Raw genomic sequence first — 18,251 nt, forward strand, 5'->3', positions numbered from 1 at the left:
ATGCCGAGTCACAGGTGTCCGCTTCCTCAGTCCCTGGTCCGACCAGACCGCGCCTCTGCAAGCTAGAAAAAGTCGCTGTTCTTGAAGACGCTTGACTGCGACGTGCTAGAACGCTGTGGTGATGGCTGCGCAGCTCTGTGATGGCTCTGAGCTGACGAGCACCCCTGCAGTTGGGCAGACCCAGCCTGCCGGAGGCCGGCGGTTTGGAGAGCCCGGTGGTCTGCGTCCCCGGGTTGCCTGGAGCTAACGCGGCAGAAGCAGCAGACGCAGGCCTGGCCTTCAGGCTGACGGTGGAGCGTGAGGGCATTAGCCCGAGGCACAGCCGGAATAAATGGAGACTTCATCATCCATGGATTATGCACTTGGGACTCTGGTCCCAGGCCACTCTGATATTAGTAATTTGGCCAGCGGGCTCATTAAGCTCTTAAGAAAAGTGAGTCTAGTTAATGAATTAATACAAGGTGACATTTTACACACAGAGCAAAGACGAGACCAGGCACCACTGAGTTATAACATCGTAATTTCTCAGGTGGTTACACAGAAGTCAGTGTTTAAAAATCTCTGGACCCATTTTTGTCCGTGTGAAAATCCACACCCTTTCCTCTTTTGAGAAAGGAACTCACTCAGCCTTACCCTCCCGCCCCCAAGAGGGGCTCTCCCAGCCTCACCTACTGATCCAGGGAAGTTGGATAATGGAAAGAGAGTGAACACAAAGGATCAGCATTAACTAGTTTGAAATGATGAAAAGTTCTGGAGATGGATAGTGGTGATGGTTACACAATCAATGTTCTTAACGCCACTGAACTGTGCACTTAGAAATGGTTAAAATGGTCAATTTTATGTATGTTTTACCACCATAAAAAAGAAAGGACTAACGTTAACTGAGTGTGAGCCCTTGCCAGAGGCCCGGCGCTCTGCTCTTTGCGCATGCGTTGTGTTACCCTCCCGGTAATGCAGGAGGTGGCTGCTGTTGCTTACCTGGCACCCCACTGGTTAGGGACAAGGCGGCTGAGCCTCACAGAAGTTAAGGAACTTGCTTGAGCAACAGCTGGAGTGACGGCCCCCAGATTCGACCCCTCGGCTCTGTGCTGGACATAACAAAATAAAGAGGGTATTTTATTTTAACTTGAATTCTGAAACGTACACACACACATCAGCCCCCGCCCAGCTGTTAGCGATCTAAGCTGAGAGCAGACAGAACTCAGCAGAACCGCTCGGTGACAGCTGATCGTCTCCAGAAAAGTCCAGAACTTCCTCCCTCCCTTAAGCGTCTGCACCGTGCTGCTGCTGTTGTCTGCGATCTTAGTTGCTGCTTTCTGTCAGTCAGTCATTGAAATGGTGACCGACAGAAGCTCGCAGAAGCTTCAGAGCTTTTTATCCGTGTTTGAGTATGGCTGGAGAGAAAAGTAACACAAGCCTGGAGCTTGAGTTAGCTCTCAGATCTGGGTTATGTGGGGAGCCTGGAAGTATTTCTGTCCGGAAAGGAGGACAGACGGTGTGTTTCGCACGTGGCTGGGGTGAGTCTCGACTCCTGCTTGCCCCGGACGTGATCCTGGATACGTTACTTCGCCTCTCTGAGTCAGCTTGCTCTTCTGAAGAACAGGAGCAGTAAAGTGTTAATAGCATTTAGGGTACCGGAGGCGTGAACGCACAGGTTTTTCTTTCAAGTCGTCTGCATTTACTGAGTGCTTCTGTGTGCGTGGCACACCCTCCACACTGCGGACCGCGATGCCCACCCAGAACAGGCAGAGCCGAGGGCTCGGCCCGGCTCCCGCTCACGGGCCTGAGCAGCCGCGGTTGTTGCTGCTCCCACTTCACGTCTGCATTTTGGCCCCTGTGGGCCCACTGAACCTCCTCACCGTTTCGGGGGTCACAGGCACCGGGTGTGGTCCCCAGGTTTGCTCACCCAGCTGCCTTTAGATGCTTTCTCCGGCGGGGCCGCGTCGGTGGGCAGCCGTGGTTCTCCCGCACGGATGCAGCGTCCAGCTGTCTGCGGGAGCGGCTGCCGTGCCCTCCTGGGCCGGCCTGGGCCTTGCCGAGGTTGCTGTCCTGCCGAGTGGGAAGCCCCTTCGCGGAGTGTTTGAAGAGCTTGTGGAGAAGAGGCTGTTGGCCATCTGCAGGGCGCCATGGGTGCCAGACCTCCGCCCGAGGCCTCTGAGGAGATGCCTGCGGAGGTCTTGTTGGGGGGGCCGTGGGCCGAGTGTGGGGACGAGGCTGGGAGTCAGACCACTGGGCTCAAATCACGCACGGCTCCTTGCCTCCTAACCCTGTGGCCCTGGTCCGGGGACCCAAGCTCTCTGAGCTTCCCTTTCCTCATCTTAAAAAGAAGAGTTACAGCACCTACTTCCTGGAGTTGCTATGAGGCAAGTCAGTGTGACAAAGCCTGCATTTCTGTGTCTTGAACAAGCACCTTCACAGCAGGGTGTCCACTATTGTTCCAAGCGCGTGATAATTATTCACTCATCTCATGCTCACCACGCCCAGTGAGGTGGGGGCTGTTACCACCCCAATTTTACAGATGAGGAAGTTACAGCACAGAGAGGTTGACCACTTTTCAAAGGGCACACAGCCAGTGAGTTGAGGGGCTGGATCTGAAGCTAGCCTGGCTCCAGAGTCCATGATTTCAGCCCGTGCTGTACTGGCTCTCCGTCTTGGGAGCTTGGCCTGCGGCCTAGGATAGAATAGTGTTCTGCAGACGTAAGGAACCCCAGACACGCCGACCAGTGTTCCTCGTGTGTGTTCCCCACATGTCATATTTCCTGGGGCTGAGTTTTTTTAAACAACTTCATTGAAGTATAACTTATATAACATAAAATTCTCCCATTTTAAGTGTCCAATTCACTGAGTTTTAGTAATTTACCATATCATGCAGCCATCGCCATACCCAGTTTCAGGACATTCCCGTCACCCCGACAAGATCCCTGATGCCCATTTTCAGTGACTCCCCATTCCCCTACCCCAGCCTCAGGCAAACGTTAGTCTACTTTCTGTCTCCCTAAATTTCCCTTTCCTGGACATTTCATATAAAGGGAATCATGCAGTCTGTGGTCTTCTGTGTTTGGGTTATTTTGCTTAGCTTGGTGTTTTTGAGGTTCATCCCTGTTGTAACACGTGTCAGTACTTTTTATGGCCAAATGACGTTCCATTGTACGGATATCACACATTCTGTTGTCCGTTCACCAGTCGATGGACTCCTGTGTGGTTTTCTCTTTTTGGCAGTTGGGAGTCGCGCCGCTGAGAGCATTTGCCTGCGCGTCCTGGGCTGACTTGGAAGTGAAGGGTGGCCCAGACTGGTAACCTCTCTCCTGTTCTCTCCCCCCGGGGCTTTCTCAGAACCGGGCAGCGGGCAGGTGTTTGTGACTTCGGAGAACCAGCTGGTCTACTACCCCAGCATCACCTACGCCATCATCGGCAGCTCCGTCATCTTCGTGCTGGTGGTGGCCCTGCTGGCGCTCGTCCTCCACCACCAGCGGAAGCGGAACAACCTCATGACGCTGCCCGTGCACCGGCTGCAGCATCCCGTGCTGCTCTCCCGCCTGGTGGTCCTGGACCACCCCCACCACTGCAGCGTCACCTACAACGTCAACAACGGCATCCAGTACGTGGCCAGCCAGGCTGAGCAGAACGCGTCGGACGTGGGCTCCCCGCCCTCCTACTCAGAGGCCCTGCTGGACCAAAGGTGCGTGCTGGATGGCAGGGACTGGGGGAGGGGAATATGTGCGCACACCTCGTCCCCAGGTCTTACCAAGAGCCTAGATTCAGCTGCTGTCGGCGGCGGCAGCATCTGACGTTCACTGAGTCCTTGCAAGACGCTTGACGTCTCATCTCATTTAACCCTCTCAACAGCTCGCTGAGGGAGGTTCTGTGTTTGCCTCAATTTAACAGATGGGGAAACTGAGGCTCTGGGAGTTTAAGTTATTGTCTGAGGACATACAGTTAGCGTCCTGGCCAACTCGGTGCCCTGCTCCACCCTGGTAATGCCACACTGGCACATGACCAGACCACTGCCTAGCTGTGGGGCCTCACCTGCTGCCACAGGACAATGCCCAGGACTAGTCGAGGTTTGGGTAACATGTTGAATGAATGGATGGACGAGTGAGTGAGTGAGTGAATGAGTGAGCAATACATGAGTTCCTTAACTTTGCTTGGCTTCATCTGTAAAAGAAAGGGGGTGGCGCAGATCACTCTCCAGCGTTGCTGAGCCTTCATTACAGATGGAATTGAACCCAGAAACCCCATCACCAGAAGCGGAGTTCTGTAGCGGAAGTGGGGAGTAGGCCTGAATCCTGCCTGCTCGGCCTTCCCCTCTCCTTCCTTGGTGACGCCAAGGTGTCCTGAAGCCCCCATTTCGGGAGTCCCTGGATCAGAGCTGGCTCACCCCCTTTGGCTCTGGGAATGCCCGCCCTTCTGGGCCCCTGCGCAGCGCCCCACCCGCTCTGAGCCCGGGACTCTCCGTGCGGTGAGAGGCGTTTTGCAGCCGTGTTCCCAGGGTGACGGGGCTCCTCTGGCGTCCTCTCTGTGGCAGCTCTTGTGTTATTTAATCTGTTTTCCCTCCTCACAAAGATGAACGCAGCTTCAGGGCGCGGTGTTTAAGTGCAAAGCTCTCCGTTGGGACCACCCACCAGAGAGAGAGCAGGTGAAGGTCGCTGAAACCGGAGACGGAGCGCCAGGGCTCAGGTCGCAGCGCTGCTGCAGACGAGTCATTTGGGATCCTCTGCAAGGCATTTAATGCCCCCGTGCCTCAGTTTCCTCTCCAGTACAATGGGCGTAAGAGTAATGGCTCCCTCTCAGCATTCTTGTGAGCCTTAAATAAGGCAAGGAACGGAGGTGTTGTAGGAGGCGCAGTGCCTGACTCGCAGTAACCCTTCAGTCAGCGAGAGCTGAAAAATAAAGTGTCCTCTCTGCAAAGTGATGTCACTGCAAGCGAGGGGTCATCATTATCCTTTCCTAGAGATAAGGAGACTGCGGTGTTGAGAGCATGTCCTCTCACTCACCCCAGTCCACACAGCCAGGTGGAGCTGCCTTTCAGTAGGAACCCCAAATTCTGAGGACCATCAGAGGCTCCATCCAAACACGAGGCCAGCTGCTTGGCCATGGGACCCCAAGCTCATGGAGCGAGCATCCTTGCCAAACTGCCCAGGACCAGCGGAGGGAGATCTGGGTATCCTCACTCAGGGCCACCCCAAGGACGTGGTGTTGGCACTGCCCAGCCGGCCCACGCCCTCCGAAGCACACTGGCCTTTTGCCGTGCCCTTGTTGCAAACTGCTGGGTTCCTAGTCCTTGGACCGCCTCTCTCCTTGGAGGAGAACCTTCTTCCCCACATCAGCATCCTCGCAGAAGGGGGCGGAATGTGGCGCTGCCTGCCTTGCCGTGGCTCCTAATGCCTCCTCTTCCTCTCCTCTCCCCATCCTGCTTTCTCGTTGCAGGCCCGCCTGGTATGACCTGCCCCCGCCACCCTACTCTTCTGACACGGAGTCTCTGAACCAAGCCGACCTGCCACCTTACCGCTCGAGGTCCGGGAGTGCCAACAGTGCCAGCTCCCAGGCTGCCAGCAGCCTCCTGAGCACAGAAGAGGCCGGCCACAGCCCGGGGCAGCCTGGCCCTCGGGAGGGTGCCGCCGAGCCCAGGGACTCCGTGCCCAGCCAGGGCCCCGAAGAAGTATAAAATCCAGTTATTCCGAAGTCCACATGGGTTAATCTGCTCTGACTTGTTATCATCTTAACAACTTGCGCTCACGGGAAGCTCCTCAGGGTGCCTCGGTGATTTGGGGTCAGCTGTCTCTCCGTTCCTCCTCCCCCAGGTTTCAGGGATGTTCTCTGGAGGGTGACCTGGCATTTTTCTGGCCTCTCAGTTGATGTGATGCATTGGGCATCTTTTCTGGGAGGCTGCTCCTCCTTCTGGGCCCAGGATCACAGCCCCACTCTTCACGTCCTGGTTCTGTCACGGCTGGAGTCTTGCTGGGTAGGCGGCGTGAGTTTGCAGGCAGCGGGATGAAGCGGTATATGTAGACCTTGAGACAGCATTGTCTCTGGGTCGTGTTGGATGTTCAGAAGGGCGGGAGACACTGGACCAGATTCTCTGTGGGCTGCCACCTGATAGCTCCATCTGGGGATTTGGGTTGGAGGGTGCGCCCAGGAGGCTGTCATTGGATGGCCGCCCTGGGGAGAGTCCGGGGGCCTAAGAACCTGCCCTGTGCTCCCCTCTCTGGTGCTGTCAGTACGGCAGAGGCAGTGGCCACAGGAGACTTTGACGTGAGCAACGCCCTTCAGTCATCAGCAGTGTCCTTTTGGTTTTGTGGATGACTCTGAAACTGTCTACTCTGGGTAGATTCTGGCTTTAAACCTTGGCCGAGAATCCTCTTTTGAGAGCTGTCTCAGCCGAGGATGTCATCAGCCTCTCCTGTCGGGGGCTATCCAAGTGCTCAGCTCCTGAAATGCAGGCTGCCGCGAGCAGGGCCTTGCTGTGGTCCACGGTCCCTTTGGTCCCTGGCTTCTGGATTGTCCCCTCCCAGCTGTGACCTGCCCATAGCCAAGGGATAAGGACACAACTTGAGGTGGCCAATAATCTGATCCGGCCCTGCGTCCCTATAACCACCCCCGCTGCCTTGCCCGTTCATGCACCTGTGACACCAGCCTCCTAAGTCCCCCCAGCACTCGGGGTCCTTTCATCTGTGTGTCTGGACCGGCCGATGCTGCGGTTTCTCACCCAGGTGAGAACCATGTTCAGTCCCTCCCGCCAGAGCGCCCCTCCCCAAGGGCCCAACTACCAGTGCCCAACTTAGGGTCAGGCCCCTCCTGAGATCCCATAGTTTCTCCTGTGAGCCATGAACAACAGACAATTTGGAGTCAAGGTTTGCCATTCGGACTTTTAAAAAAAAATCTCTTAGAAATGCATTTGGAGCAGTGTGTTTGTTTTCCCCTTCTAGTTAAGGGACTATTTATATGTGTATAGCAAGGCTGTCTTTTTTTTGTGTGTTTTCCATTAGTGAGGTCCAAAGAAAGATGTGAAAGGAGATGGCACCTTTGTCCCTCGGAGCCCTGATGACAAGTCACCCCAGACTGACCTGTGTGCCAGGCGTTCGTGCGTTGTTGCACTTTGAGTTATTATTTATCATATTCTTGAAGGAAGCAGAAAAAGGGATGTCCTTTTCCCTTCGTTCACAGTCTCTGTTGTGCTAGCTTTCCTCTTTCTCTGTGCCAGCCAGGCACACCCCCTGGGGAAATAACGGGTAGAAAGGTGGGCCTTATTTGGCAAGAAACCACACTGACCGATGGGGGGCAAAACTGGAACAGGTGGAGCCACTGGGGGTGGCCCCTCCGCCCCGGGCTTCTTTCCGTAGCTGAGAAAGGTGCGCGTCCTCTGATTATGTTCAGATGGAGCCTGCAGGAGCGGGGTGAAGTGGCATTCAGTGATTCTGTTCTGTAGGCTTTTTTTTTTTTTAACCAAAATCCAAAGTATGTTACAGGAAAGCTAGCCACTTGGTGGTTTTTTTTTTTTTTAAGTAAATGAAAGGAACCTAGTTGCTTGTATCTTTCGTTTTTAAAATAACACTTGAGTTATTTTCTGAGTAATCCAATAAAGAAAGGGTTTTTGATGGGCGCCAACGTGCTTTGGGAACCCTGGCTGAACCCCACATCTCCATGAGTCCGAGGGCTTCATTCCGCCTTTGATGGGCCCTGCTTCTTTCTGGTGCTCTGGAAGTTGTTTAGAGGAAAGGATTCTAACTTTAATTAATTGTGGGGTGAATTAATCTCACACGCTTTTCTGCTTCCAGGCTTCTTAGGAAAAACAAATGGTCCTAGTAGATAAGGGCAGCCTATTAGTGTTGTTTTTTAAAACAAACAAAGGGACATTTTTATTATAGATTTGATTTTTTTAATGAATGTTTTAAAAAATATATAAGTAGGACACCAAAGCTGCAGGGTTTTGGGGGGTTTTTTTTCCTCACTCAAGATAGCAAATAAGTGGCCAGCAATATTTTTTAACTCATTCCAACCAGGATGTTTTTTTATACATTGCCTAAATCTCTGCCAACGAGAAAACCGTGTCTACTCTTTTCTCAAATGAGATCAGCGGGTCCTTTTTGTTTTAACATTAGAATCAGTCCACTGTGGTGGATAGCCTGACTCAGCGCCCTTGACTTTGAAATCGACATCCTAAAAAAATGCAGCTAAGTGGTTACTTAACAGTGTGTGATGTTCACAGCTGATGCAAACTGGGAAGGTTGTGTGTGGTTGCTCTTTGGTTTTTGGTTAGGTTTTGTTTTTTTTTTTTAATTTTATACTTTCAAATAAACTTGCAGTTTTCACTCTTTCTACTGGTGCGAATGGTTCTTAACCCACTTTTCTGGTCTCTGGTGATGTGAAGAGTGGACAGCCCCTTCTGTCGTGCCTTCTGCAATGACTTTATACCATAATTAAATGAGAGAAAGGAAGAGTGTCTTGCCGGGATCTCAAAATAGGATGGGCATTTCAAGGTCCCACAGCTCGTGTGGTTGGAGTTCGGAGGTGAAGTCATGGACACCAGTCAGTTTCGTGGGCCCTGGGACGTCAGGTCAGCAGACCGGCATGAACTGCCTTCACTACGGCAACGTTCGAGGGAAGAGGACAAGTCACTGCCATCACTGATCTGGTCACGTATTCAGGAGCACACTCCCGCTCTTGCACAGATGTGGCGATAATTAGTTTTGAACCACAAATGGCTCAGATTGGCCCCACCAGTGATGGGAACGTCTTTGTGCCCTTTGTCGCGTTTTAGAACTGTGTGTTGATGACGCAGCAGGGGCAGTTGCTCAGGGAGATGCCCCAAAGGTCACCGCCACCACCACCACCTCCCACGAGCGGGAGAAGTAACCCTGACCTTGGCCAGAGTTGAAACCCACATGGGAATCTAAACAGGATCTGCAGAACCAAGGTTCAGGTCGTGTGTTGGTGCCCAGCTTTCTCAAAAAGAAGAGTAGGCTCTCAGCTTGCGGTATGCCAGGTACATGCCGGGCCATGTCCTGCCCCGCGTGGCCTAGAGTTGACCTTCCCAGGCAGTGCGCCCCAGAGGCTTGTCAAGATACTGCGTCCCTCAGGGTACCATTATTGACGGGTGTCAGGATAAGGAAGAGATGGAGAAGCACTAACCTAGAGCAGAGATCGGGAGACTCTGTGTACAGAGCCAGAAGCCAGCCCGGTGGTCTAGTGGTTAAGATTCGGCGCTCTCATCACCACGGCCCAGGTCCATTTCACAATCAGGGACCTACACAAGTGTCAGTTGTCACACTCTGGTGGCTGCTGTGATGCTGAAGCTATGTCACTGAGATTTCAAATGCCAGCAGGGTCGCCCATGCTGGACAGGTTTCAGTGGAGCTTCCAGACTAAGACAGACTAGGAAAAAGGACCTGGCCACCCACTTCGGGAAAAATTGGCCATGAAAACCCTGTGGACAGCAGCGGAGCATTGTCTGCAACAGCACCAGAAGGTAAGAGGATGGCGCAGAAAGACAGGCCGCGGTTCTGCTCTGCTGTACGCAGGGTCGCTAGGAGTCCAAAACTAAGAGGGCCAGATAAATATTTTTGGCTTGGCAGCTGCAGTGTCTCTGTAGCAGCTACAAAAGCAACCACAGACAATACATAAATGAATGGGTGTGGCTGTGTTCCAGTAACTATTTACAAAAATAGACAGCTCATGGGCTGTCATTTGCCAACCTCTGATCTAAAGGATCATTTCCACATCGTGTCCGTGGATCCTCAGGGAGGGGCATTTTAGAAAAGAAGCAGTATGTTAATGGCCTGGAATGTTGGAATCCTTGAAATGGCACCAACCTCAAAAAAATTAAAAATAAAGAACTTATGAAGCAAGCAATTCAAGGATCTATGAAATTAACTTTCATTGACCCTATCAGCTCTTTTCCAGTGAAGGAGAAAATGCAGGATCAAGATGAATAGAGGCTATCCTGATGAGGTCCTCAACAGTTGGGTTGAATGCAGAGGTCCTAGTCAAAAAACTATTTTCCCTAGGCATTCTCTAAGATGATAAACCGACACAACAGTCTGTCTTAGAGAAAAGTCCATGGGGATGAGTGATCTGCGAGATATTGTCCGTCCTCTCCATTTAGCTTGTCGCTCTCGGGCAAGAAGGTAGATTCAAGGAGTAAACTCTATGAGAAAGAAGGAGCTTCAGCTGGCCCCAGTGGAGGTGTGATAAGTGTACATAAGGAAAGGAAATGCACCCAGTGAAACCCTTGGGAGAAATGTCAGTGAGAAAATGTGCAGACTCCCTTGACATCCTATCATTATGTTCATGGGAACGTTACTAAAACGCCCGTTGTAAGTCATAGAAATCCAACTGATACAAGCCTAGTTGTGTTAAACTTTAAAAGATATATTGGCTAATGCAGCCAAGTCCAAGGCTAAGGAACTGTTGGTTTCAGGCAGGGCTGGATCCAGTCGTTCACCAACTGTCTCGTGTGAGCTCCTTTCACTGCCGCACTTGCCCCTAGAACCACGAGGGAGGGGATTCGAGAAGCGTGCTTCGCAGCCTCCGGAGAGAGTGGAGACAGCAGGCATCCAGCCCACCGGGGGGCCAGATCGTGGGCCATGCAGTGGTTTCCAGAACACACTCCACTCTCCAGGCGAAAGAGTCCTTACTATGCGGCAATTGGGCTCAACCGGTGGTGGACCTTAGTTTCTTTGTATTTAATGAGAAAAGGGAATTTTACTTTTGACCTTTAATTTTTCCAGGCATACCTGATAATTGGAATTCGTAGTTTTCAAAATTGCAATGATTCCATTCTGTTGTTTGATATAATCTTTGGTAAAGCAGACGATTTGTGAGGGGAAATAGAAAGGCATGGCTGTGGCGTTACTTTTATTGATTATCTGTTTTGACCCTGAACAGGACGTTCTGCTGCCCACTGTGGGTCCAGGGCAGACTTACGAAGGGACAGTTGTGGGTGTTGGGTGAGCAACTGCATGACGATAAGAGTAAGAGGCTTGTCTTCTCCCCTGAGAGAAAGGGCCACTAGGTTGACCATGGGTTTGACTGTCAAGCCAAAGGAGTTCGAGGAGAAAAAGAGTTGGGAAATGTACGGTTTCTGGCGCCCTGTCTGTGGATTCCCTCTTTTATTTATTGACACCTCCTCGCAGGGGCAAATTTACCAGGTAAGAGTCAGTCAAGTAAAAATATCAATTGGTCCCTGTCAGCTAGAGAACGGATTGCTCAAACCAGCACCAGAGTTTCAAACATTCCAGAAGGAGTCAGCATCGAAAAGAGGATGCGGATCCGATTTCTCTCCGACCCTCTGCCTCCCTCCGTCTCCTGTCTTTCCTCCCCCTCACTCTCCGTTCCTTGGTTAATGAGTCTTTAAGACAGACCTCATCGTGCTCCTTCGAGTAAGTGGGGTGGCTCCTTGCCCTCGGAGTTTTAATTGGCAATCCCAGTTCTCCCCACTGGAGGACCCCAAGGGTGAGATTTGGGAAATAGAACATAACAGGAGACTGTCATTTTGGTTTTAGTTAATAGTCATGATTTTCTTATCAGCCTTTACTGGGGAGACCTATACTTTGAAAAGTTGCTGGGCACTTGCATCTACCATTAAAGTCGATATCTTGATTTATCTTTGGTCCTTGCGGCTATACTCAAACACTGAGTGTGCAAACAAGCAGCCCAAGGATGGTACTCAACCCACAGATATTTAATTGGCGTGTGGACTCCTCTCTGTTTTTATCTGAATCGGTTGCCAGTGATTAAAGCTCTGGAGATTTCACATAAATATCTGGAGTTCTGGCTTCTTTTAAAGAACCAGAAGATGCAGCCACATTGGGCTCCCTTCCCACATGTCCGACTTGCAGAGCTGAGGGGCAGCTGCCCTGTTCAGACAGAGCGTGTGTTCTTCCGTTCATGCAGTCACCCCTTCTCCTTGTGGTCTCCCATCCAACCCGCTTCACTCATTTCATGGCCTGCCCGGCCCCCATCCTACCTGTTAGAACCTGGAGGGAGCAAGGCTGGGGAGCCAGCATCCAAACTTCTAACGGTCACCAGCAGTGTCTTTCTGGAAGGAGCAAGTCCTAGAGATGGAGACACTTGCTGATGTCGCCATTGATTAGTCTGCCACTTTTTGGGCCTCCATTTTCTCTTCTCTAAAATAAAAACCTAAGTTCTTATAGTGGACATTTGTCATGCCCAGCATCTTTTTTTTTGCAGTAAAATATTCACAATATAAATCTACCATTTTAACCATTTTTTTTTCTTGCCGAGGAAGATTCGCCCTGAGCTAGCATCTGTTGCCAATCTTCCTCGTTTTGTCCGAGGAAGATGCGCCCTGAGCCAGCATCCCTGCCAGCCTTCCTTGTTCCATATGTGGTCACCACCACAGCATTGCCGCTGACGAGTGGGTAGGTCTGCTCCTGGGAACCAAACCCAGGCATCCAAAGTGGAGCGCGCTGAACTTAACCAGGAGGCCGTGGGGCTGGCCCCCATTTTCACCATTTTTAAGTGTACAGTTGAGTGGCATTAATTCCATTCACACTCTTGTGCAAACATCCCCCCCATCCATCTCCAGAACTTTTTCACCTTCCTAAACTGAAACTCTGTACCCATTAAATAATGACCTCCCATTCCCTCCTTTTCCCAGCACCTGGCAAATGCCATTCTGCTTTCTGTCTGTATGAGTTTGACCACTCTGGGTCCCTCATATAACTGGAATCATACAGCGTTCATCTTCCTGTGTCTGGATCATTTCACATGGCATAACGTCCTCAAGATTCATCCACGTTGCAGCGTATGTCGGAATTCCCTTCCTTTGAAAGTCTGGTTAATAGTCCGTTGTACGTCTATACCCCGCTGTGCTTAACTAGTCATCGGCAGGTGGACGTTTGTGTTGTTTCCGCCTTTTTGCGATTGTGACTAATGCTGCCATGAACGTGGGTGTACAAGTATCTCTTTGGGTCCCTGCTTTCGTTTCTTTTGGGTGTGTGCCCAGAAGTAGAGCTGGCCCGGCACCTTTTGCACTTCTTTCCCGGGTTTGGGGAATTCCTGTGAGTCTCGCCTCCCCAAGGAAGAAGTCAGTAACTCATTTCCTCAGGCTCCTTGGGAGCTAGGGCTCAGACCCAAGACAGAGGCTTGGCTAATAAGACCCTCAGTGGAGGCTTGTATTTGAAAGAGGGTAGTGTGAAGAAGGGGCACCAGCATGCAGAACTGGTTCTGAGGGGGGCAGAGGCGTGTTAAGCTCCAGGCTGCAGCAGGGGTAGGCGTCTTAAAGGTGCCCGGCGTCGGTGGTCCCTGCTGTGGCTCCTGTGCCAGGAGCATCTGCAACAGAGCACTGCACCGTCATTGGGGTATTGTTGTCCTGCACAGCCCTGGTGGGCTAGTGGTTAAGACTCGGCGCTCTCACTGCCACGGCCCAGGTTCGTTTCCCAGTCAGGGACCCATACCACCCATCTGTTGGATGTCACGCCATGGCGGCTGTCATGCTGTGGTAGCTGCGTGTGGCTGTGATGCTGAAAGCTCTGCCACTGGTGTTTCAAATTCCAGCAGGGTCCCCATGGTGGACAGATTTCAGGGGAGCTTCCAGACTACACAGACTGGGAAGAAGGACCTGGCCACCCACTTTTGAAAAAACTGACCATGAAATCCTATGAGGAGCAGTGGAGCCCTGTCTGATAGAGCGCCGGAAAGTGAGAGGAGGGCGCAAAGGACCGGGCGGTGTCCAGCTGTGCTGCGCACAGGGTGCTAGGAGCTGGAATTGACTCGACGGGATGAACAACAATAAATTGTTGTACACGGCCTCGAGTCTGATTCTCTAGTCCTCCCAGAAATTCTTTCTTAATGAAGTCCTTCTCTGTTAAAGCAGCAAATTTATCATTTCCAGCAAAGGTCCTGACTGATCCAGGACTCAGCACAGCTGGGATGTGGGGGAATGAGCACTGGATTCAGAGTCCAGAGGCCTGAGATCAAGTTCAGCTCAGTTCCCGATTCAGCGTGACTCCACACGAGTCAGTCTGTCAGACCAAAGCTCAGTGTCGTGTCTGTGAAGTAGTTGTCACCATCTTACTTCCTCAAGCAGCAGGAAGAAGTCCGTGCCATCAAGCAGATGAAATCCCTCGTGAGGGGCAATGGAAACGTTCCAGGGGACGTTCTGTCATCTCTCTTCTCTAGGGATCCCCTGCCCCATGCTCTCACCCCTGAGCGATGCAGCCTGCCCTGAGCTTTAAATGCTAAGCGATTTGGGAATGTGCATTAAGCCATTCGCTGCAGGGCAAAATCCTGAATGCACTTGCACCCAGGAGTTTGAATTAATCCATTCAAGTCCCTTTGTTGGAAATTTACTTAAATTGGTAAAAGGCAGGAAGATGGGATTGGAGATATTAGGCGGCACCTGATGATCCAAAGGGCCAAACGCAGAGCAGTGAAGCCGATGGTGATGGTGAGGCTGATGGTGATGCTGACGCCAATGGTGATAGTGAAGCCGATGGTGATGCTGATGCTGATGGTGACGCCGATGGTGATGCTGATGCTGATGGTGACGCCGATGGTGATGCTGATGCTGACGCTGATGGTGACGAGGATAACATTTATTGGTCAGTGATTTGGGGTCAAGCATTGTGCTCTCGTTTGCATTGTCTCATATAGTCCTCTGAATCAGGGGTTGGCAGACTGCGCCTCGCAGGCCACATCCGGCCCACCACCTGTTGTGTAGATACAGGTTTATCGAGACAGCCATGCCCATTCATTTACCGCTTCCATTCCCCAGTGGCGGAGTTGAGCAGTTGCAACAGAGTTCATTTGGCCCCAAAAGCCTAAAATATTTGCTCTGGCCCTTTATAGAAGAAGTTCTGACCTTTGCTCTAAATGGAGCCTGAGAGACGGACGCTCATTCCACCCCCTCCAGAGTGGAAGACTGAGGGCCAGGGACGTAAACGGCCTGTTCTGAGACCCACGCCTCGGAGGTCCTGGATTCCAGATTTGAGCTCCGAGGCCATGCGCCGACCACTGAGTTCTAAACTTCCTGCCGTTTTATGGTGGTGATGTCTCCTCCTTTTTCTCTCCATGCCCTGTTCCCTCTGAGAAAACCAGGCCCGACAGTCCCCGCCGTCCACCTTCAAATGCCGGTGTCAGGCCTGCATTGAAATGTCCACCGCCAGCCTCCAGGCCCTGATCGGAACTGGACGTGTCTTCCCCAGGGGTTTGCTGCTCTTGAAAGCAATCCGTTCCCCAGAGCCTCGGTGCTGTCTTCTGCTAAGCATAGGCAATCTGTGCCGGTTTGGGAGCTGAATCCAGGAACGCAGGAGAGACGCCGCCTTGCCAGGCTTTGTGGAAACGCTTCCCTCTGGAGCACGCATTTCCAGGGGTTCACCTCCTGTCACTGGGGGTCCCTGCACACCCACACATTAGGGATCCTGGTCCTCAGAGCGTGTTTTGGCATTTTTCTCTGCTTGTCATCTGAGTCTGAGGCTTACTGGGCATGGCTTCATCTCCGACAGTGACCATCCCGGACTGTTGACGGCCAACACACGGGCTGCCCCAGAAGCTCGGGACCGGGCACCCACTCACAGCCGGTCAGGACAGGACCGAAGAAGGAGGGTGTCAGAGCCACCTGCTGGGTTCCATCGCTTCCTCACCTCTGTGGTGCAGTCTGCTCTGCCACCCGAATTCTGGTGTCTGTGTGGCTCAGAATACATCTCAGGGTTGGGGATGTAGCTGGCAGGAAGCTGTCTGGAAGCCCCTGGCAGGCTGTCTGCAGGGAGGGGTGGCCCATCGCTGCGAAGCCTGAGAGAGCCACTCTGTGCCCGGCTCTGCTCAGAAGCCTCCTGCAGGCAAGTGCTTGTGCAGAGAATGAGTCTGATCTTCCAGAGGGGCCCCGGCGCCCCTGACCACTGCTCGGGATTGGCTCATTCGTCTTCCCAGGGTGTGCTGGAGAGACACCCGTCATGCGTAATTCCCAAAGGCAGACAAGCCCATGCCAGTTGCGGCCTTGGTCCCAAAGACTATTTCCCATGTCAGACCCTTCTCTGTGCCTCAGCAACCCCATCTGTAAAATGGGAGAACAGCTGGCCTGCAGCCCAGCGAGGATCCCCATTCCGGGGTGCCTTGGTCCCAGGGAACAAGCATCAGGCACAGCAGCACCACAGCAGGAAAATTCTGCCTCCAAAGGGCAGGCGGGGCTTCTGCAGAGAGTCCCTCAGTGGCCTGATACCTGGAATAAATTGCATGTTGGAATTTAATTTGCACTCCCTGCCGTTTCCCTGATGAACGCAAACCACACTGCAATTAGAGTGATGGAGCAGGCTGCCGCTGCCTCTGACAGCGCAATCTGTCTGAGCAAGGAGGGGGCGGTGAGCGGTTGGCAGCGGCTGGTGGACCCACGCTGGCGTGTTCTCTGCACCTCCCCAGAGAGAAGGCCCTCGGGGATTGAAGGCTGTCTGCTCGCACCTTAACTCGAGGGGCAGGGTAGGAGGGGGTTGCGGGACCACTTCTTGGTTTGCATCCCCTGGCTGATGCAGCTCACCACTCGGGTCTCAGAGCCTCACCTCCTCCACCATCGCTCTAGGGAAGGACATGAACATTTATGGAGCCCTCTCGATGTGCCAGGCTCGGGGCCAAGTGCTCTGTGGGCATCATCTCATCTACTCCACTCGCAACAGCATGAGCTAGGCCCACTCCCATCACTGCTTTACAGAGGAGAGACCTGTGACGCAGAGAGATTAATGTTGTGCACAAGGCCGCACAGCTCCCAAGTGATGGGGGTAGGTACGCTTGAACCCGATGGTCTGGGTCCAACTTTACTTCCCGCCTCACCTGTGCATTCCCCAAGGCCTTCCGGAGACAGATCCGGTCTCTCCCTGATCCTTTGCCACTGCCTCCCAGGATCCCTGCTCCCCCCATCCGCACGCCCCCACAGCGCCTCACAGAAAGGGGGATCTGCTCCCTATCCCTTCCCTCGCTGGTTCTTCCCCCCAGGAGGAGGACTGCCCGATCTGATGGAGGAGTGCAGGGAACCAGGTGCGGCAGGCGCAGGGGCGGGCCGCCTCCCCAGGCTTCAGGGGAAAGCCGCCGGGCCAGCTGTTTGCTCTCCGGCTCCAGCTCCTCCCCCTGGGATTAGACGGACAGGTCAGCGTGGCCCTTTTTACAGAGGGAAAGCAGGGAGAGGTGGTATAAAGTCTCATTTGGGTCCCAGGTCCGGGCTGCACGCTCTCAAAGCTGACTTTTGAGCCCTCTTTTACTCAGTTGTTTGTATTGATAGACTACAGGCCAGAATTCAGGAAAGGAAGGGGGGGCTGTCTCCTCAAACTGACTCCTAACTCACAGGCCCCAGAGCTGAACGCCCAGCTCCCAGGCTGGGGGTGCTACAGCGGACAGCCTGTTCCAGAAACTGTCCTCGGCACCCAAGCAAAGGACATTTCCTGCTGAGCTCCAACACGCTCCGCTCCCTGACACTGCAAACCCAAACCATCAGAGAGGGGGGGCACGAAGACCCAGGGGGCCCCAGAGCCGGGAGCTGGGGAAAAGCAGGAGAGATCCCACTGGAAAGTCCACATGTAGGCAATGGGCCCCCAAGCAGTAGGACGAGCCTTGATCTCATAGTCACTGGACCCCAGTTCAGCTCCTGGCTCACCCCCTCGCTTGCCGTGTGGCCTTTCTGAATTCAACTTGCAGGTGGGTAAAGTAAGAGTGGTAAATAAGGAACTTTTAAGGCATTAGAATTCTGTGATTCTAGTATAATTTAATGGACATATGAAAGCCCAAAGCAACAGGTCAGGAGACCCTGAGCCCTCACGGTGACCCCTGTGGAGACGCACGGCAAATATACCGTGGGTTTCAGATTCACCCATTCATTCCACACACACGTCATAGAGGCCTGCAGTGTGCTGACGGGCCAGGATCTGGGACTTCATTGTGGACCAGGAAAGTTCCTGTTCTCACAGGATCCCAATCAGAGGGAGGGGAGGGCCAAGAAAACCCAGATAAACCCACCAGTCACAACACAGTGTGGGGACCGCCACGAGAGCAGAAACACACGGCTGACCGCGTGCCAGTCTCAACTTCTCTCAATTTCTCTGTGGTGACAAGGGTATAGGTTTCTCTGCTTGACTGAGACCAAAATAACAGTCGCTCAAACAAGGTGGAAGTTTATTTCTCTCTCATACAGCAGCCCAGATATACGGTGCCCAGGGCTTTTATGACGGCTCCAAGATATCAGGTCTGGGTTCCTTCCACCTCGTGGCCCTGCCACCCCTGTGTGTGGCCCTCGCCCACATGGCTGAAGA

At 52.8% G+C, this 18,251-nt stretch overlaps 1 protein-coding gene across 17 annotated transcripts in view; it reads left to right on the forward strand.

Moving 5' to 3' along the window:
• The window catches only part of LDLRAD3 (low density lipoprotein receptor class A domain containing 3), a 417,721-nt gene extending 409,407 nt beyond the window's left edge, over positions 1-8,314 (forward strand). For all 17 annotated transcript variants that reach the window (XM_070229298.1, XM_070229297.1, XM_023653878.2 and 14 more), the window contains 2 exons: positions 3,334-3,679; positions 5,428-8,314. In XM_070229298.1, coding sequence (XP_070085399.1) covers positions 3,334-3,679; positions 5,428-5,665 — 584 coding nt within the window. In that variant the 3' untranslated portion in view covers positions 5,666-8,314. The remainder of the gene's footprint in view (positions 1-3,333; positions 3,680-5,427) is intronic.
• The last annotated feature ends 9,937 nt before the right edge of the window (positions 8,315-18,251 follow it).

This window comes from Equus caballus, chromosome 12 (genome assembly GCF_041296265.1).
Source record: "Equus caballus isolate H_3958 breed thoroughbred chromosome 12, TB-T2T, whole genome shotgun sequence".
Lineage (NCBI taxonomy): Eukaryota > Metazoa > Chordata > Mammalia > Perissodactyla > Equidae > Equus > Equus caballus.